We start from the raw sequence: 21,151 nt of genomic DNA, 5'->3' as shown, positions 1-21,151 counted from the left end.
CGTGTACAGCAATGACGCCCGTGTTTATACCTGCTGTGCGTGTCTGTCCGGCTTCAGCTGCTGCATGTCCAACCGCCCCTCCACCTCCATTAGAAGCCTCTGGAGAGTCTCGTTCTTGCGCATTTCAGGGACGGAAGCGCAGTCCGGTGTGTGCAGGTCACTCCCTGTATCTATCTGCTTTAAGACAGCCGGGCTGACACTAGGAGGGCGATACAAGAGGAAAACAATTCAGGACGGCACATATGACGGAAAATATCAAATTAATAAATTAATATAAATATAATATATAAAAAAAAAAATAAAAAAAAACACTAAAGGATTCTCGCTTAAAAAAGTTACAGACACCCCCAATGTGGAGAAAACTGTACCAGCAGTGAATAGTGAATGCGTAGCAAGAATTCTTTACATTCTCTAGGGTAAGGTTTCCTAACCAGGGTGCCTCCAGCTGTTGCAAAACTACAACTCCCAGCAGGCCCGGACAGCCAACGGCTGTCCGGGCCTGCTGGGAGTTGTAGTTTTGCAACAGCTGGAGGCCCCCTGGTTAGGAAACATTATCCTAGAGAATGAAAGTAGCACTGACCACACATGCCGTAGCAATCATTCCTGGGGTAATTTTGCGGTCGGACCGCCACCGATCCACTTGTTATCCCCTGTCCTGTGGATACTTATTCATTTGCACTAATAGGATGTATAGACATGTAGGTCTCCACTCTGTATCTCTCTGTAGCCAAAGCAGCTGTGGTTCTGGCAAAGTTGGCACAACCATTTACCATAAGGTCACCTACTGAGGTCAATCGGTGCTGTGTAATGATACATCTCACCTGTCATATCAGAGGCCATGTTTAGAGAGGAAAAGATACTTATTTTTGTTATTTGGACTTGTCTTTAAAGGAGTACTCCGGCGCGCACTTTTTTCCTTTTATCCCGTCCGGGCTGCAAAATAAAAGAAAACGCACTTTATCTTACCTGCCAACGAGCGCCCGGAGCTCCGGTACACTCCGGTACAGGTGTACGGTCCCCGGGCTGTATTCTTCTTACTTCCTGTTAGCCCGGCACGTCACACGGAGCTTCAGCCTATCACCAGTAGAGGCGGGACATCGCTGCGGCCGGTGATAGGCTGAAGCTCCGTGTGACGTTGTGGACTAACAGGAAGTAAGAAGAATACAGCCCGGGGACCGAACACCTGTACCGGAGCTCCGGGGGCTCGTTGGCAGGTAAGAGAAAGTGTGTTTTCTTTTATTTTGCAGCCCGGAAGGGATAAAAGGAAAAACGTGTGCGCTGGAGTACTCCTTTAAAAAGGGAACCAAGCAGAGTTGATCATATATAACGGTGAGGATATGAAGTCTCCCCCGGCTGCACCATTAGTCGTCCCCTAGGTGGGAAGTTACCGGGCCCTGTCGATACGGCCATCTTCCCCCCCCCCCCCCCCCTGGCACGATTGACGGCTGTGTCATCGCTCTGATCCCTAAGCAGACGGAGCAGAGCGGTGATGCCAGACGTCAATCAGAGGGGGCGGGAGCACAGTCAGAGAGATGGGTCGGCTGGAGGGAGGACTTTAAAAGGGGTTATCCAGGGAAAAACTTTAATATATATATATATATATATATATATATATATATCTATCTATCTATCTATATATCTATCTCTCTCTCTCTCTATATATATATATATCTCTATATCTATAGCTCAACTGGCTCCAGAAAGTTAAACAGATTAGTAAATTACTTTGATTAAAAAATCTTTATCCTTTCAGTACTTATGAGCTGCTGAAATTGAGTTGATTTTTCGTTCTAAGCGCTCTGATATGACACCTGTCTCGGGAAATGTCCAGAGTAGAAGCAAATCCCCATACCAAAACCTCTTCTACTCTGTGCAGTTCCCGAGACAAGCAGAGATGTCAGCAGAGAGCACTGTTGCCAGACAGAAAAGAACAACTCAACTTCAGCAGCTGATAATTATTGGATTAATATTTTTAAATCGAAGCAATTTACAAATCTGTTTAACTTTCTGGAGCCAGTTGATCTATATTTAAAAAAAAAAAAAAAAAAAAAAAAAATCCTGGAATACCCCTTTAAAACTTTGTATTCGCACCATCCATGGGGAGAAAAAAAATGTCTCCCGGGTCGGGGAGGATAAAAATTTAAAGGAAAACTGTCACCAAGTTCACACTAAACCCAAAACACTATAGAGTTATAGTGTGGGTGAACAGGAGTCCATACATGGGTCACTTACTTTTTTTTATGTTTTCTTGTTGCAGGGTTGTTGTTTGCTAAAGTTCCGCTGTTTGCCCTTCACTAGCGCTCTGAAGGTGGGCCCCCGGCCGGCAGCCTTGCTTTGGGTCCTGGAGGAAGAGGCCTTAGCCCGACCCCCTGAGCAGAGCGCTCTGTCTGCAGTGGGAGAGCGCTCTGTCTGCAGTGGGAGAGCGCTCTGTCTGCAGTGGGAGAGCGCTCTGTCTGCAGTGGGAGAGCGCTCTGTCTGCAGTGGGAGAGCGCTCTGTCTGCAGTGGGAGAGCGCTCTGTCTGCAGTGGGAGAGCGCTCTGTCTGCAGTGGGAGAGCGCTCTGTCTGCAGTGGGAGAGCGCTCTGTCTGCAGTGGGAGAGCGCTCTGTCTGCAGTGGGAGAGCGCTCTGTCTGCAGTGGGAGAGCGCTCTGTCTGCAGTGGGAGAGCGCTCTGTCTGCAGTGGGAGAGCGCTCTGTCTGCAGTGGGAGAGCGCTCTGTCTGCAGTGGGAGAGCGCTCTGTCTGCAGTGGGAGAGCGCTCTGTCTGCAGTGGGAGAGCGCTCTGTCTGCAGTGGGAGAGCGCTCTGTCTGCAGTGGGAGAGCGCTCTGTCTGCAGTGGGAGAGCGCTCTGTCTGCAGTGGGAGAGCGCTCTGTCTGCAGTGGGAGAGCGCTCTGTCTGCAGTGGGAGAGCGCTCTGTCTGCAGTGGGAGAGCGCTCTGTCTGCAGTGGGAGAGCGCTCTGTCTGCAGTGGGAGAGCGCTCTGTCTGCAGTGGGAGAGCGCTCTGTCTGCAGTGGGAGAGCGCTCTGTCTGCAGTGGGAGAGCGCTCTGTCTGCAGTGGGAGAGCGCTCTGTCTGCAGTGGGAGAGCGCTCTGTCTGCAGTGGGAGAGCGCTCTGTCTGCAGTGGGAGAGCGCTCTGTCTGCAGTGGGAGAGCGCTCTGTCTGCAGTGGGAGAGCGCTCTGTCTGCAGTGGGAGAGCGCTCTGTCTGCAGTGGGAGAGCGCTCTGTCTGCAGTGGGAGAGCGCTCTGTCTGCAGTGGGAGAGCGCTCTGTCTGCAGTGGGAGAGCGCTCTGTCTGCAGTGGGAGAGCGCTCTGTCTGCAGTGGGAGAGCGCTCTGTCTGCAGTGGGAGAGCGCTCTGTCTGCAGTGGGAGAGCGCTCTGTCTGCAGTGGGAGAGCGCTCTGTCTGCAGTGGGAGAGCGCTCTGTCTGCAGTGGGAGAGCGCTCTGTCTGCAGTGGGAGAGCGCTCTGTCTGCAGTGGGAGAGCGCTCTGTCTGCAGTGGGAGAGCGCTCTGTCTGCAGTGGGAGAGCGCTCTGTCTGCAGTGGGAGAGCGCTCTGTCTGCAGTGGGAGAGCGCTCTGTCTGCAGTGGGAGAGCGCTCTGTCTGCAGTGGGAGAGCGCTCTGTCTGCAGTGGGAGAGCGCTCTGTCTGCAGTGGGAGAGCGCTCTGTCTGCAGTGGGAGAGCGCTCTGTCTGCAGTGGGAGAGCGCTCTGTCTGCAGTGGGAGAGCGCTCTGTCTGCAGTGGGAGAGCGCTCTGTCTGCAGTGGGAGAGCGCTCTGTCTGCAGTGGGAGAGCGCTCTGTCTGCAGTGGGAGAGCGCTCTGTCTGCAGTGGGAGAGCGCTCTGTCTGCAGTGGGAGAGCGCTCTGTCTGCAGTGGGAGAGCGCTCTGTCTGCAGTGGGAGAGCGCTCTGTCTGCAGTGGGAGAGCGCTCTGTCTGCAGTGGGAGAGCGCTCTGTCTGCAGTGGGAGAGCGCTCTGTCTGCAGTGGGAGAGCGCTCTGTCTGCAGTGGGAGAGCGCTCTGTCTGCAGTGGGAGAGCGCTCTGTCTGCAGTGGGAGAGCGCTCTGTCTGCAGTGGGAGAGCGCTCTGTCTGCAGTGGGAGAGCGCTCTGTCTGCAGTGGGAGAGCGCTCTGTCTGCAGTGGGAGAGCGCTCTGTCTGCAGTGGGAGAGCGCTCTGTCTGCAGTGGGAGAGCGCTCTGTCTGCAGTGGGAGAGCGCTCTGTCTGCAGTGGGAGAGCGCTCTGTCTGCAGTGGGAGAGCGCTCTGTCTGCAGTGGGAGAGCGCTCTGTCTGCAGTGGGAGAGCGCTCTGTCTGCAGTGGGAGAGCGCTCTGTCTGCAGTGGGAGAGCGCTCTGTCTGCAGTGGGAGAGCGCTCTGTCTGCAGTGGGAGAGCGCTCTGTCTGCAGTGGGAGAGCGCTCTGTCTGCAGTGGGAGAGCGCTCTGTCTGCAGTGGGAGAGCGCTCTGTCTGCAGTGGGAGAGCGCTCTGTCTGCAGTGGGAGAGCGCTCTGTCTGCAGTGGGAGAGCGCTCTGTCTGCAGTGGGAGAGCGCTCTGTCTGCAGTGGGAGAGCGCTCTGTCTGCAGTGGGAGAGCGCTCTGTCTGCAGTGGGAGAGCGCTCTGTCTGCAGTGGGAGAGCGCTCTGTCTGCAGTGGGAGAGCGCTCTGTCTGCAGTGGGAGAGCGCTCTGTCTGCAGTGGGAGAGCGCTCTGTCTGCAGTGGGAGAGCGCTCTGTCTGCAGTGGGAGAGCGCTCTGTCTGCAGTGGGAGAGCGCTCTGTCTGCAGTGGGAGAGCGCTCTGTCTGCAGTGGGAGAGCGCTCTGTCTGCAGTGGGAGAGCGCTCTGTCTGCAGTGGGAGAGCGCTCTGTCTGCAGTGGGAGAGCGCTCTGTCTGCAGTGGGAGAGCGCTCTGTCTGCAGTGGGAGAGCGCTCTGTCTGCAGTGGGAGAGCGCTCTGTCTGCAGTGGGAGAGCGCTCTGTCTGCAGTGGGAGAGCGCTCTGTCTGCAGTGGGAGAGCGCTCTGTCTGCAGTGGGAGAGCGCTCTGTCTGCAGTGGGAGAGCGCTCTGTCTGCAGTGGGAGAGCGCTCTGTCTGCAGTGGGAGAGCGCTCTGTCTGCAGTGGGAGAGCGCTCTGTCTGCAGTGGGAGAGCGCTCTGTCTGCAGTGGGAGAGCGCTCTGTCTGCAGTGGGAGAGCGCTCTGTCTGCAGTGGGAGAGCGCTCTGTCTGCAGTGGGAGAGCGCTCTGTCTGCAGTGGGAGAGCGCTCTGTCTGCAGTGGGAGAGCGCTCTGTCTGCAGTGGGAGAGCGCTCTGTCTGCAGTGGGAGAGCGCTCTGTCTGCAGTGGGAGAGCGCTCTGTCTGCAGTGGGAGAGCGCTCTGTCTGCAGTGGGAGAGCGCTCTGTCTGCAGTGGGAGAGCGCTCTGTCTGCAGTGGGAGAGCGCTCTGTCTGCAGTGGGAGAGCGCTCTGTCTGCAGTGGGAGAGCGCTCTGTCTGCAGTGGGAGAGCGCTCTGTCTGCAGTGGGAGAGCGCTCTGTCTGCAGTGGGAGAGCGCTCTGTCTGCAGTGGGAGAGCGCTCTGTCTGCAGTGGGAGAGCGCTCTGTCTGCAGTGGGAGAGCGCTCTGTCTGCAGTGGGAGAGCGCTCTGTCTGCAGTGGGAGAGCGCTCTGTCTGCAGTGGGAGAGCGCTCTGTCTGCAGTGGGAGAGCGCTCTGTCTGCAGTGGGAGAGCGCTCTGTCTGCAGTGGGAGAGCGCTCTGTCTGCAGTGGGAGAGCGCTCTGTCTGCAGTGGGAGAGCGCTCTGTCTGCAGTGGGAGAGCGCTCTGTCTGCAGTGGGAGAGCGCTCTGTCTGCAGTGGGAGAGCGCTCTGTCTGCAGTGGGAGAGCGCTCTGTCTGCAGTGGGAGAGCGCTCTGTCTGCAGTGGGAGAGCGCTCTGTCTGCAGTGGGAGAGCGCTCTGTCTGCAGTGGGAGAGCGCTCTGTCTGCAGTGGGAGAGCGCTCTGTCTGCAGTGGGAGAGCGCTCTGTCTGCAGTGGGAGAGCGCTCTGTCTGCAGTGGGAGAGCGCTCTGTCTGCAGTGGGAGAGCGCTCTGTCTGCAGTGGGAGAGCGCTCTGTCTGCAGTGGGAGAGCGCTCTGTCTGCAGTGGGAGAGCGCTCTGTCTGCAGTGGGAGAGCGCTCTGTCTGCAGTGGGAGAGCGCTCTGTCTGCAGTGGGAGAGCGCTCTGTCTGCAGTGGGAGAGCGCTCTGTCTGCAGTGGGAGAGCGCTCTGTCTGCAGTGGGAGAGCGCTCTGTCTGCAGTGGGAGAGCGCTCTGTCTGCAGTGGGAGAGCGCTCTGTCTGCAGTGGGAGAGCGCTCTGTCTGCAGTGGGAGAGCGCTCTGTCTGCAGTGGGAGAGCGCTCTGTCTGCAGTGGGAGAGCGCTCTGTCTGCAGTGGGAGAGCGCTCTGTCTGCAGTGGGAGAGCGCTCTGTCTGCAGTGGGAGAGCGCTCTGTCTGCAGTGGGAGAGCGCTCTGTCTGCAGTGGGAGAGCGCTGTCTGCAGTGGGAGAGCGCTCTGTCTGCAGTGGGAGAGCGCTCTGTCTGCAGTGGGAGAGCGCTCTGTCTGCAGTGGGAGAGCGCTCTGTCTGCAGTGGGAGAGCGCTCTGTCTGCAGTGGGAGAGCGCTCTGTCTGCAGTGGGAGAGCGCGCTGTCTGCAGTGGGAGAGCGCTGTCTGCAGTGGGAGAGCGCTGTCTGCAGTGTGACTGCGCATGCGCCATTCCCTCGCTTCACCCGGAGGTCGGGAGTAGCTAGACTTCAGAAAGAGGTACTTCTGGGTGAAGCGAGGGACCGGCGCATGCGCAGTTACACTGCACAGAGCGCTCTCCCGACGCACTGCACTCAGGTAGAAAATGAATATGTGACTATGGGGATCAGGCTAAGGCCCCTTCCTCCGGGACCCAAAGCCTTCAGAGCGCAAGTGAACGGCAAACAGCGGAACTTTAGCGGACAACAACTCGGCGACAAGAACACGTAAAAAAGTGACCCATGTATGGACTCCTGTTCACCCGCACTATAACACAGTGTATTGGTTTAGTGTGGGCGAACTTGGTGACAGTTTTCCTTTAACCATATATAACACGTTGCCAGGCGTTATCTATGGTAAAATCTGCTGCTTGGTTCCCTTTAATAGTTTATTAATGTAATGGAGTGGCCTCCCCAGATTCCCCTCTGTAAGATGTAAGCACGAGCCGAGAGCAGCTGTATAAAGTCAATAGGGGATAATGTATTACTGCTCCGAGGGGTTTACCATCCATAAGTAAAGCTGATACGCAATAATAAGAATCCAATAGTGCCTATTGCTTTACCTCAGGCCGGGTTGCCCAGGAGGTAGGTAGTATTTTGGAAGCTCTTCGGGTGGAGGCACCATTGGAAACCTTGTGGCACAATCCGTTTTCTTGGGCCATAGATCGTCTGTGTCTTGCTAAAAAAAAGTAATAATAATAGTAATAATAATAACAACAACAATAATGATACACACATAATATAATATTATAAATATACCGATAGGACGCACTGGTGTATAAGACGCACCCAATTTTTAGGGGCAAAAATCTAAAAAAATTAAGATTTTGAACCCAATAGTGGTCTTCAACCTGCGGACCTCCAGATGTTGCAAAACTACAACTCCCAGCATGCCCGGACAGCCGTTGGCTGTCCGGGCATGCAGGGAGTTGTAGTTTTGTAACATCTGGAGGTCCGCAGATTGAAGACCACTGCAGGAGGAGGTAATACTCACGTGTCCCCGCCGCTCCGGACCCGTCACCGCTGCCCTGGATGTCGCTCCATCGCTGTCGCCGTGTCCCCGTAGCTCCGGAACGTCTCTGCTGCCGGCCGGATATCCTTGCTCTCCGTCGCCGTCATCACGTCGTTACGCACGTACGTGATGACGAGGAAGGAGAGCGCCGGCCATACAGGGGATCCCTGAACGGAGAAGACACCGAGGAGGCAGGTAAGGTCCCTCCCGGGACTATTCAGTCGGGCTGTTTGGGACGCCGCGATTTCACCGAACAGCCCGACTGAACAGCCGGGTTAGTGTCACTTTCCCTTCAGACGCGGCGGTCAGCTTTGATCGCCGCGTCTGAAGGGTTAATACAGGGCATCACCGCAATCGGTGATGTCCTGTATTAGCCGCGGGTCCCGGCCGTTGATGCCTGCAGGGACCGCCGCGATAGGGGTGTATTCGCCGTATAAGACGCACCGACTTTTCCTCCCCAGTTTTGGGGAAGAAAAAGTGCGTCTTATATGGCAAAAAATACGGTATACACACACATAATATAATAATTAATAATACATATATATTATATTTTATTTTATATATTTTTTTTTTATATATAATAAAAAAATATATATTATATATACACACACCGCAACAGCAAAAAAATCTTTAAATAATTGTCCTAGACAAATAGGTATGGAGTGTTGTTTGCTTTACAGAAAGTCAATGACAGGACTAAAAAGCAACTTACATGAAGCGAGGCCGCATCCAAACCCCAAACTTTTGTAACAGAACGTGACACTGGAGGGCGCTGCAGCAAAACAGTCTGATTTGCCTGGAGGTCTAAGTTAACAGATGTCATCTGAGCTGAAGAAGTGTCATCTCCAAACTAATGAAAGGTAAAAATAAAATAATGACATGATTATTACTACTCGCAAAACAGCCGCCTATAGACAAGGAATTCTGCATTTATTTTACTGTAGAATTTAATAAAGAAAAAGGAGAAATAAGAGATCTGTTGTCTTTTAAAGGTCACTGATTTCCCCTAATTTTCTTCTGTATCCCCCTGACTTACCAGCACATGCTCCACATTTTCAAAGATGTCCCCTCGGTGGTAACGTACCGGTAAATCCCATGGGCAGTGCAGACTGTGCTTACGGCTGGTGATTTGACAAATCTGATGGTTTCCTAAGTCAATTAAATAACAAGGTTTATCACTTTGAATTATTAAATATAAAATAAATAAATAAATAAATAAAAGATTTGAATTGAGCCCCAAGTTTTCCCACTCACAGGGCAGCCCAGCACCGATCCTTTCCTCTGACAGGGCAGCCCAGCCCAGAGCCTTCTCACTCAAAGGGCAGCCGAGCCCCGTGCCTTCTCACTCGCAGGGCAGCCCAGCCCCGAGCCTTCCCTCTCGCAGGGCAGCCCAGCCCCGAGCCTTCTCTCTCGCAGGGCAGCCCAGCCCCGAGCCTTCCCTCTCGCAGGGCAGCGCAGCCCCGAGCCTTCCCACTCGCAGGGCAGCCCAGCCCCGAGCCTTCCCACTCGCAGGGCAGCCCAGCCCAGCCCCGAGCCTTCTCTCTCGCAGGGCAGCCCAGCCCCGAGCCTTCCCTCTCGCAGGGCAGCCCAGCCACGAGCCTTCCCTCTCGCAGGGCAGCCTAGCCCCGAGCCTTCTCACTCGCAGGGCAGCCCAGCCCTGAGCCTTCCCACTCGCAGGGCAGCCCAGCCCAAAGTTTTTTCACTCGCAGGGCAGCCCAGCCTCGAGCCTTTTCACTCGCAGAGCAACCCAGCCCTGAGCCTTCTCACTCCCAGGGCAGCCCATCTGGTGATTTGCCAAATCTGATGGTTTCCTAAATCAATTAAATAACAAGGTTTAGGACTTTGAATTATTAAAAAAAAAAAAAAAAGATTAGAATCGATCCCCAAGTTTTCCCACTCGCAGGGCAGCCCAGGACCGAGCCTTCCCTTTTGCAGGGCAGCCCAGCACGGAGCCTTTCCTCTTGCAGGGCAGCCCAGCCCCGAGCCTTCTCACTCGCAGGGCAACCCATCCCCGAGCCTTTTCACTCGCAGGGCAACCCATCCCCGAGCCTTTTCACTCGCAGGGCAACCCATCCCCGAGCCTTTTCACTCGCAGGGCAACCCAGCCCGAGCCTTTTCACTCGCAGGGCAACCCAGCCCGAGCCTTTTCACTCACAGGGCAACCCGCCCAGAGCCTTTTCACTCGCAGGGCAACCCAGCCCCGGGCTTTCTCACTCGCAGGGCAGCCCAGCCCCAAGCCCCCTCCCTTGCAAGGTTGCCAAACAGCGACTCTTTCCTCTTGCAAGACAGTCAAGTTGGGACCCTTCCCTCCAACATGACAACAGAGTGTGTGTAGTTCTTACATTTGCCATGGTAAACACTGAAAGCCGTCTTACCCAGCTGAGCCTCCTTGGCCATTTGTGTCTCATGGATGATGTTCCTGAGGATTTGCTCCTCCTGGATCAGCTTATGCTTCTCCAGAACCTCTTGCTGTCTCAGGTAATGGTCGTGTTGTTTCTGATATTCCTTCAGCTCATTCAGAGTTCTCTGGAGGGACCTGGTAACACAAGTATAGCAAATGGCCAACGGTAACAAAATCTATTCTATAGACACTGAACCCCATACTTGTATTATAGAGCAGACGCTCACCTGTGCTGTGCCTCCAGCTTCTGCTCCAGCTTTTGCTGGCACAAGACAGCCTTCTTTCTTTTGTCAGCCTCATAGAAGAAAGGACGCGACTCCAGGACTCGATCATAGCACAGTACAGAGTGATTATATTCTCCCAACATCTACAACAAAGACATTAGGGATCTCATCATAAAATGAAAATTCCTTTAAATGTGTTAGTGTAGAACAGGCATATGCAACCTTCGGACGTCATAGCCCCGCCCCCATCATGACGTCATCACCCCCTCTCCCATAGACTTGCATTGAAGGGCGTGATGGCACAAGGAAGCGTGGCGTGGCGGGCACACAAAGCAATTAATTCTGAACGCTGGCCAGTGGAGTACCCCTTAAAACCCAGGTAACGGGGTTAGGGCGAACAAGTACGCCCTGCATCCATAAAGGGGTCCTCTGGTGCAAAACTTTGCCAGAAAGTTAAAAACAGATTTGTAAATGACTTCTATTAAAAAAATCTTAATCCTTCCAGTACTTATTAGCCGCTGAATACTACAGAGGAAATGATTTTCTTTTTGGAACACAGTGCTCTCTGCTGACATCACAAGCACAGTGCTCTCCGCTGACATCTCTGTCCATTTTAAGAACTGTCCAGCAAACCTATGCTGCTCTGGACAGTACCTAAAATGGACACAGATGTCAGCAGAGAGCACTGTGCTCGTGGTATCAGCAGAGAGCTCTGTGTTCCAAAAAGAAAAGAATTTCCTCCGTAGTATTCAGCAGCTAGTAAGTACTGGAAGGATTAAGATTTTTTAATAGAAGTCATTTACAAATGTTGATTTAAAAAAAAAAAAAAAAAAAAAAAAAAAAAAAAGTTTTCCACCGGAGTACCCCTTTAACAGGTAAAAACACAAATATAATGGTCAATAAGTTACGTAAATCAAACAAATACTTGCGGATTATCAGAGTTTCTGGATCATTTAATGACTGATTCGAATAAATTTGTGAATTTAGACTGGAGCAATGACAACAAGTAACCAGAAGAGGACAAGGATGAAGGATCAGTCTTCGTGTATACTCACTGCATATATATTCCCCAGGGTGTAGTGGCTAACCAAGGAGTCGGTGGACACATCCAGCCCCGGCGACACGTCCAGTGCAGCATGAACCAGAATAGCAGCATCGGCTGAGAAATGTGCGCGGTGCAGGACATTCGCCATGTTCAAAAGTGCAATATCTTTATTGTGCCTGTAGGGTAAGGCGATAGCGTAAAGGACAATATCTCAAGAACAAACACGACTATAACCAGGGCTATGTTCACACACGGTAACGCTCCATTCACTGGAAGAGGTTTGCAGAAATCCTTGTGCTTATTGTCAAGACAATTCTATTTATTTATAAAACCTAGTTTTCCCTTCTCTCAGTGTTTCCAAACCAGGGTGCCTCCAGCTGTTGCAAAACTACAACTCCCAGCATGCCCGGACAGCCAAAGGCTGTCCGGGCATGCTGGGAGTTGTAGTTTTGCAATTGGCTGTATTTTTGTTGCGAATACATTTCCCCCCCCCGCAATCAGCACAATTTATGCTGGGAAAATCACGACAAAATGCAACAAAAATGTGTGAACACAGCCTCAGGGGAGGAGTATAGCTTCTATATATCCTGATCTCATAGAGATAGCAGCAGCAGTATACAGAGAGAGCTGGAGGGGGAAGTGTATAGCTACTATATATCCTGATCTCATAGAGATAGCAGCAGCAGTATACAGATAGAGCCGAAGAGGAGGTGTGTAACTACTAGATATTATCCTATAGAGATAGCAGCAGTATACAGAGAGAGCTGAAGAGGAGGTGTGTAACTACTAGATATTATCCTATAGAGATAGCAGCAGTATACAGAGAGAGCTGAAGAGGAGGTGTGTAACTACTAGATATTATCCTATAGAGATAGCAACAGTATACAGAGAGAGCTGAAGAGGAGGTGTGTAACTACTAGATATTATCCTATAGAGATAGCAGCAGTATACAGAGAGAGCTGAAGAGGAGGTGTGTAACTACTAGATATTATTATCCTATAGAGATAGCAGCAGTATACAGAGAGAGCTGAAGAGGAGGTGTGTAACTACTAGATATTATTATCCTATAGAGATAGCAGCAGTATACAGAGAGAGCTGAAGAGGAGGTGTGTAACTACTAGATATTATCCTATAGAGATAGCAGCAGTATAAAGAGAGAGCTGAAGAGGAGGTGTGTAACTACTAGATATTATCCTAAAGAGATAGCAGCAGTATACAGAGAGAGTTGAAGAGGAGGTGTGTAACTACTAGATATTATCCTATAGAGATAGCAGCAGTATACAGAGAGAGCTGAAGAGGAGGTGTGTAACTACTAGATATTATTATCCTATAGAGATAGCAGCAGTATACAGAGAGAGCTGAAGAGGAGGTGTGTAACTACTAGATATTATTATCCTATAGAGATAGCAGCAGCAGTATACAGATAGATCTGGAGGGGAGGTGTAAGTATTATATATCTTGATGCAATAGCAGCAGTATACAGATAGAGCTGGAGAGGAGGTGTATGACTACTATATATCCTGATTCCATAGAGATACCAGCAGTATACAGATAGAGCTGAAGGGGAGGTGTATAACTACTATATATTCTGATTCCATAGAGACAGAAGCAGTATACAGATAGAGCTGGAAGGGAGGTGTATAACTACTATATATTCTGATCCCACCCAGATAGCAGCAGAATAAAGATAGAGCTGGAGGGGGGTGTATAACATTTATTCTGATCCCATACAGATAGCAGCAGTATACAGATAGAGCTTGAAGGAGGGGGGGGGATGCATAACTTATTTATTCTGATCCTATACAGATCACAGCAGGAGTATACAGATTGAGTTGGAAGAGGGGTGTATAAATACTATATGAGCTTGATCCCATAGAGACAGCAGCAGTATACAGCTGGATAGAGCTGGATGGGGAGATGTATAACTACTATATCAGTCATGGCCGTAAATGTTGGCACCCCTGAAATTTTTCTAGAAAATGAAGTATTTCTCACAGAAAAGGATTGCAGTAACATGTTTTCCTATACACATGTTTATTCCCTTTGTGTGTATTGGAACTAAACCAAAAAAGGGAGGAAAAAAAGCAAATTGGACATAATGTCACCAAACTCCAAAAATGGGCTGGACAAAATTATTGGCACCCTTTCAAAATTGTGGAAAAATAAGATTGTTTCAAGCATGTGATGCTCCTTTAAACTCACTTGGGGCAAGTAACAGGTGTTGGCAATATAAAAATCACACCTGAAAGCAGATAAAAAAGGAGAGAAGTTCACTTAGTCTTTGCATTGTGGACAGATGAGACCAAGATAGATCTTTTTGGTAAAGCGCATCATTCTACTGTTTACCGAAAACAGAATGAGGCCCACAAAGAAAAGAACACAGAACCTACAGAGAAATACGGTGGAGGGTCAATGAAGTTTTGGGGTTGTTTTGCTGCCTCTGGCACTGGGGGCCTTGAATGTGTACAAGGCATCATGAAATCTGAGGATTACCAATGGATTTTGGGTCGCACTGTACAGCCCAGTGTCAGAAAGCTGGGTTGCATTCGAGATCTTGGGTCTTCCAGCAGGACAATGAACCCAAACATACATCAAAAAGCCCCAGAAATGGATGGCAACAAAGCGCTGGAGAGTTCTGAAGTGGCAGCAATGAGTCCAGATCTAAATCCCATTGATCACCTGTGGAGAGATCTTAAAATTGTTGTTGGGAAAAGGCGCCTTCCAATAAGAGACCTGGAGCAGTTTGTAAAGGAAGAGTGGTCCAACATTCCACCGGCTGAGAGGTGTAAGAAGCTTATTGATGGTTATAGGAAGACAATGATTTCAGTTATTTTTTCCAAAGGGTGCAACCAAATATTAAGTTAAGGGTGACAATAATTTCCAGCTCATTTTTGGAGTTTGGTGACATTATGTCCAATTTGCTTTTTTCCTCCTTTTTTGGTTTAGTTCCAATACACACAAAGGGAATAAACATGTGTATAGCAAAACATGTGTTACTGCAATCCTTTTCTGTGAGAAATACTTCATTTTCTAGAAAAATGTCAGGGGTGCCAACATTTACTGCCATGACTGTATGCAGATCTCAGAGATAGCAGCAGCAGTATACAGATAGAGCTGGGAGGAGAGGGGTCTGTAATCTCTCAGAAGGGATCGCATAGGTGGTGATGTCCTATTTTGTGGGTGATCACATGACCGAGTTATAGAAACGAACCGCATGGATGCAGCTTAGCATTACACACAAGGTATAAACGCTTGATAAAACAGATATCAGTGTTTTAATATTACCCATATACAATGTGCGTTACCTTGAAGAAAAGTGCAGTGCTCTCATGGCGCATTCCACCACATGGAACGGCTCGTTCTTTATCCTCCAATAGAAGGACGCCATGTTATAGAGGACCCAGGAAGTTGTATTCTGTAAAACACACAGGAAAAAGCAGCGATATCTCTGACCAATTCTTTTGGTCTATGGTAACAAATGCTTTTGTATTCTGTACAGAAGTGTTTCCCAACCAGGGTCCCTCCAGCTATTGCAAAACTACAACTCCTAGCATCCCTGGACAGCCAAAGGCTTGATTCTTCTTCATTGGCGTCTCATTTATATTAATTATTCTTTAATATATATTTTTTTTTTTATAAATATATATTCTTTACATATTTATTATTCCATTTTTTTTTTGCCACATCCTGAGTGTATATATTTTATATATATATTATATATATATATATATATATATATATTATATATATATATATAAATAAACATGCAATGCAGCTCATTACATCACCTTTTCAGGTAATGTTCCCTGGTATCAGCTTAGCTCCTGTTAAGGAATATAAAAAGCTGATCGGGATTTTATGCCAAGCCAGACTACTCCCCAAAAGGGAAGTTTCTACCCATCTGCAGACAGCTGTTTCATGGTTTTTGCCACTCGTCGAGTGGCAAAAACCACGAAACAGCTGTCTGCAGATGGGTAGAAACTTCCCTTTTGGGGAGTAGTCTGGCTTGGCATAAAATCCCGATCAGCTTTTTATATTCCTTAACAGGGGCTAAGCTGATACCAGGGAACATTACCTGAAAAGGTGATGTAATGAGCTGCTTTGCATATTCCCCTACCCAGAATGCCCGCAGAGTGCTTAATGGCCTTCTGAAGCTCCGTTACACCAGGAGTGGTGGCCTCTCCCTGAGGCAAATACTCATCCCCTATATAATATAATATAATATTATATATATATATATATATATATATATATATATATATATACACACACACACACATATATATATATATATATATATATAAAAATATATAGTACAAGCTATTACGAAGATACCAAATACGTGTATATTATGTGTTTTGGCACATTTCACACTTCTTTGATATATTTCATATTCCTTTTAATACACTTCTGGCTTTGGCTCAAAAAACTGCAGCGTCAGTATTCCAAAGATCGCCATTAAAAAACCTAGCCTTATTTCGGTTGGGTCGTGAGTGATGATAAGAACGGGGCAGGACGGCCCCCCATAGACTCACATTGTAAGTTTACTGTTCGGGGCTCCTGTATGGGCCCCCCAGTTACTTGCATATTCTTGTTGTGTTCCGGCCCCTACCTACCTGGACGGACTTAAGTAACGACCCGTTTAGCCAATGACTGGCTGGGATGTCCCGCCTCAGCCGGTGATTGGCTAAACAGGCTGTTACTTGCGTCTGTCCAAGAAGGTGGGGGGGTCAGAGCGCATCGAGGGTGTGTAAGTAGCCAGGGCCCGGTACATGAGAACACAGGAGGTCCCACAAGTCAGACCCCGGCCACAGACGGACACTTATAAGCGTCTGATAGGGGGGATAAGTATCTGATGACTTCAGTTCCCTGGATTACCTCCTTAAAGGGGTACTCCAGTGAAAAACGATTTATTTATTTATTTTCAAAATGAACTGGTACTAGAAAGTTACACAGATTTGTAAATTACTTCTATTTAAAAATCTTAATCCTTCCAGTACTTATCAACTGCTATATGCTACAGTAGAAATTGTATTTCTTTCTTGAGTTCTTTTCAGTCTGCCCACAGTGCTCTCTGCTGACAGAGGTGTCAGCAGAGAGCACTGTGGTCAGACTGAAAAGAACTCCAGAAAGAAATACAACTTCCTCTGGAGCATACAGCAGCTGATAAGTACTGGAAGGATTAAGATTTTTAAATAGAAGTAATTTACAAATCTGTTTAACTTTCTGGCACAAGTTCCTTTAAAAAAAAAAAAAAATATATATATATATATATATATATATATATATATATATATATATATATATATATATAGTTTTCCACTGGAGTACCCCTTTAACTGCACAGTTATCCTATGCAATGAAAAAGATGTAAGGCAGTGGTCTCCCACCTGTAGCACTACGGGCATGCTGGTAGTTGTCATTTTTTAACCACTGGAGAACCACAGGTTGGAAGGCATTAGTGTAGACTATGAGTAACACTTCTGTGTACAATACTCTCCTTACCTTCACCAGGGCCTCATGGATTCTATGACCTATGTCGTCCACATTCTTCCCCAATTTCTGGGACAAGGAGCTAAATATGGGATCTTCTTTAGGTAGCAGTGGAGCGGAAAGGTTTTTCCTCTCCTGAATACCCTGCACAAAGAGTTAAGAAAACTTATTATTTCAACCACAGGATTATGGACGTCATTTATAAAGACTAGTGATGGAATATAGTGGAGCTTATACACTGCTCAAAAAATAAAGTGAACACTTACACAACACAATGTAACTCCAAGTCAATGACACTTCTGTGAAATCCCAATGTCCACTCAGGAAGAACACTGATTGACAATCAATTTCACATGGAACAGACAACAGGTGGAAATTATAGGCAATTAGCAAGACACCCCCAATAAAGGAGTGGATCTGCAGGTCGTGACCACGGACCACTCATCAGTTCCTATGCTTCCTGGCTGGTGTTTTGATCACTTTGGAATGCTGGCGGTGTTTTCACTCTAGTGGTAGCATGAGACGGAGTCTACAACCCACACAAGTGGTTCAGGTAGTGCAGCTCATCCAGGATGGCACATCAATGCGAGCTGTGGCAAGAAGGTTTGCAGTGTCTGTCAGCGTAGTGTCCAGAGCATGGAGGCACTATCAGGAGACGTGGAGGAGGCCGTAGGAGGGCAACAACAGCAGCAGGAGCGCTACCTCCGCCTTTGTGCAAGGAGGAGCAGGAGGAGCACTGCCAGAGCCCTGCAAAATGACCTCCAGCAGGCCACAAATGTGCATGTGTCCACTCAAATGGTCAGAAACAGACTCCATTAGGGTGGTATGAGGGCCCGACGTCCACAGGTGGGGGTTGTGCTTACAGCCAAACACTGTGCAGGACGTTTGGCATTTGCCAGAGAACGCCAAGATTGGCAAATTCGCCACTGGCGCCCTGTGCTCTTCACAGATGAAAGCAGGTTCACACTGAGCACATGTGACATACGTGAGAGTCTGGAGACGCCGTGCTGAACGTTCTGATGCCTGCAACATCCTCCAGCATGACCGGTTTGGCGGTGGGTCAGTAATGGTGTGGGGTGGCATTTCTTTGGGGGGCTGCACAGCCCTCCATGTGCTTGTCAGAGGTAGCCTGACTGCCATTAGGTACTGAGATGAGATCCTCAGACCCCTTGTGAGACCATATGCTGGTGCGGTTGACCCTGGGTTCCTCCTAATGCAAGACAATGCTAGACCTCATGTGGCTGGAGTGTGTCAGCAGTTCCTGCAAGAGGAAGCCATTGATACTATGGACTGGCCGCCTGTTCCCCTGAATCTGATTGAGCACATCTGGGACGTCTCGCTCCATCCACCACAAACTGTCCAGGAGTTGGCAGATGCTTTAGTCCAGGTCTGGGAGGACATCCCTCAGGAGACCATCCTCCACCTCATCAGGACCATGCCCAGGCATTGTAGGGAGGTCATACGGGCACGTGGAGGCCACACACACTACTGAGCCTCATTGGGACTTGTTTTAAGGACATTATATAAAGTTGGATCAGCCTGTCTCTGCTGTACAATAGTTCACACCATGCTGTTTTTAGGTCCAATTATTATTATCATTTTTTTTTAATCTTTACGTCCGTTGTATCAACACAGAGTTCCACAGACAAAGTCAAATGATGAAATGTCCTCTGCCCAACTTACTCCATAGGATTTATACATTGCTTTATTAAGGAGTATAGCTTTTAGCCTTTAAGGGTCTATTCACACGGCAGTATTTCTGCTTGTGGAATTCCACCTCAAATTAAAGCCCATAGACTTCTATGGGATTCCGCACTCCCATTCATACTTCTGAATTTCCACTTGCAGAATTCCGCAAGCGGAAATTCAGAAGTGTGAATGGGGAGTGCAGAATCCCATAGAAGTCTATGGGCTCTAATTTGAGGCGGAATTCCGCAAGTGGAAATTCTGCCTTGTGAATAGACCCTAAATGTGAAAACAAGCAGAGACCCTTATAGGTCTCTTACCTTCCTTGTTCCCGCACCACTGCCAGTATAACATGCCCCCCCCCCCCTCTCTCCCGCTGTCTGCCACTTGGTGACATGATCTCATGTGCTCACTCATCCAATAAGTGTCAGTAGTTAAGTCCCAATTTAGCTGCTGATTAGATGAGTGGGCATAAGAAATCATGTGCCCGAACCTGTGCTGGACAGCGGGGAGCGAATCTACTTTATACTAGCAGCAGCGCAGGAATGAGGAAGGTAAGAGACCGTTTTTTTTCTCTGGCCGGGCACCCCAGCGTTCTTAACATTTATGTTCAGAGTGCCAGTGTGATGTTCAAAACTTCGCCCCATGGAATTTTGCATTGGCCCTCCCCTCATACAGCGAGGAGAAGGGGAAGGTAGAGCTGAGCAGGACGCAGTTCTGCACCTCCCTCAGCCCCGTACATAGTTCCCTCCTGGCCCCTCCCTCAGGAGGACGTAGATTTGCACAGCCCCCGCTCCTGGACTTAGATTTTGACAGCTGTGAAAATCTATGTCCAGAGGTCTGTACAAGCGGCGCTGTGAGAATCTCTCTCCTCCTGAGGGAGGTGCATGAAGAGTTACGGCCAGGAGCGGCGCTGTGAGAATCCCTCTCCTCCTGAGGGAGGTGCATGAAGAGTTACGGCCAGGAGCGGCGCTGTGAGAATCTCTCTCCTCCTGAGGGAGGTGCATGAAGAGTTACGGCCAGGAGCGGCGCTGTGAGAATCTCTCTCCTCCTGAGGGAGGTGCATGAAGAGTTACGGCCAGGAGCGGCGCTGTGAGAATCTCTCTCCTCCTCCTCCTCCCCTCGCTGTATGTTCAGAATTCTCCAGACAGCTGAGGGGAGTGGCCAACACAAAATTGCATGGGGTGCACACCGGCTGTGTTAGGCTCCGGGCAGCTGCGGTTGTTACACCCCCCCCCCCCCCCCCCCCCCATGCCTATGGGAAGGGCATTATGGCCGTGGTCGCTCATAAATTGGCACAGAGCCGAGTTTTCTCCTTGCAGCAGTGACGGCCGTCACACCCCCTCCCATAGACTTGCACTGAGGGGGTGTGGCCGTGACGTCACAAGCCTCCGGCGCTGCACCCGACACCCTAAACGAACGCCGGGTGCAGCAGGGAGATCATGGGGGTCCCCCCGCGATCAGACATCTTATCCCCTATCCTTTGGATAGGGGATAAGATGTCTAGGGGTGGAATACCCCTTTAAAACTAAAGGCCACTGCGCTTCCCTCTGATCTTACAAATGTTCTAATGGCAAAATGTAAAAGTTTTGTACCCGTAGGTGCTGAAAGGCGTGAATGCTGAAAGGAAGCTCTATGATTCTGGTGCAGTCAGGCTGCTGTAGATCTGGAGGTAAGTGACTATGTATATCCACATCATCTTCAGGGCTGGGAATTAAAAAAAATAACTGATGGGTAAACATTCTAGAGAAGCAGAAAATGTACATTGGGTTAAATCCAAAAAGATTCCACATTTACTAAAGAATAATACAATTAAAAGGCCAGTCCTTCATGCAACTTATTGAAATATTGCCATCAGGATAAAGTGATCTGATCTATAATCACAACGCATGTGTTTTATGAGGATTTCAAGTCTTAGGCTGTGTTCACAATTAGAATTTTAGATGTTTTTGCAGCTTTTTTCAAAAAAATTGCAGTAAGAGTAAAGTGTTTTTACTGGGATTTGCACAATTGTTGCCAAGTTTTTAAGAAAGTCATGTAAAAAAAAAAAATTAAATAAAAAAAAAAATACTATACAGTGACCCCTCGACTTATGATGGCCTCGACATATGATCATTTCAACATATGATGACCTCTCAGAGCCCATCGTATGTTGAAGGCAGCCTCGACATATGATGCTGCTGTGTGTCGGGGCCATCGTACAAACAGTTATCTGACAGCGCTGACAACTTCAGCAACTGACAGATAGTTGTTTAATGTGCCCCGTGTGCCCCGTTCTGCCTCCTGTTACTCACATGCTGTCCTGCTAACTCACGCAGGCTTCCACTGTGAGCTCCGTGTAAGCCCCTCCCCCCAGTGCAGCCATAGCCAATAGCCTGGAGCATCTTGCTGCAGGCATCCAATGAGCTGCTGGCTGCCCTCCCCTTCCTTTCCTATAGAGCTGTAGTCGGCAGGATGGTAATGGAGGACATTCTGTCCCCCCTGAAGGTATTTAAAGAACTGTACAGTACTGTATGCGATGTCACACATCACATACAATACATAGA

The 21,151-nt window shown here is 49.2% G+C and overlaps 2 protein-coding genes across 2 annotated transcripts in view; both read right to left on the bottom strand.

Moving 5' to 3' along the window:
- The window catches only part of LOC130277255 (calreticulin-like), a 272,928-nt gene that overhangs the window by 67,911 nt on the left and 183,866 nt on the right, over nt 1–21,151 (bottom strand). The window lies entirely within an intron of this gene.
- Nucleotides 1–21,151, bottom strand: part of TTC17 (tetratricopeptide repeat domain 17) — an 89,397-nt gene that overhangs the window by 46,781 nt on the left and 21,465 nt on the right. The window contains 10 exon segments of the mRNA XM_056527729.1: nt 31–199; nt 7,308–7,423; nt 8,469–8,606; nt 8,793–8,905; nt 10,132–10,292; nt 10,385–10,524; nt 11,437–11,602; nt 14,732–14,841; nt 16,932–17,063; nt 20,201–20,312. Coding sequence (XP_056383704.1) covers nt 31–199; nt 7,308–7,423; nt 8,469–8,606; nt 8,793–8,905; nt 10,132–10,292; nt 10,385–10,524; nt 11,437–11,602; nt 14,732–14,841; nt 16,932–17,063; nt 20,201–20,312 — 1,357 coding nt within the window.

Source organism: Hyla sarda, chromosome 6, assembly GCF_029499605.1.
Source record: "Hyla sarda isolate aHylSar1 chromosome 6, aHylSar1.hap1, whole genome shotgun sequence".
NCBI lineage: Eukaryota > Metazoa > Chordata > Amphibia > Anura > Hylidae > Hyla > Hyla sarda.
Note: the sequence above shows the minus strand (reverse complement) of the source record. Positions and strands in the feature narration are given on the sequence as shown.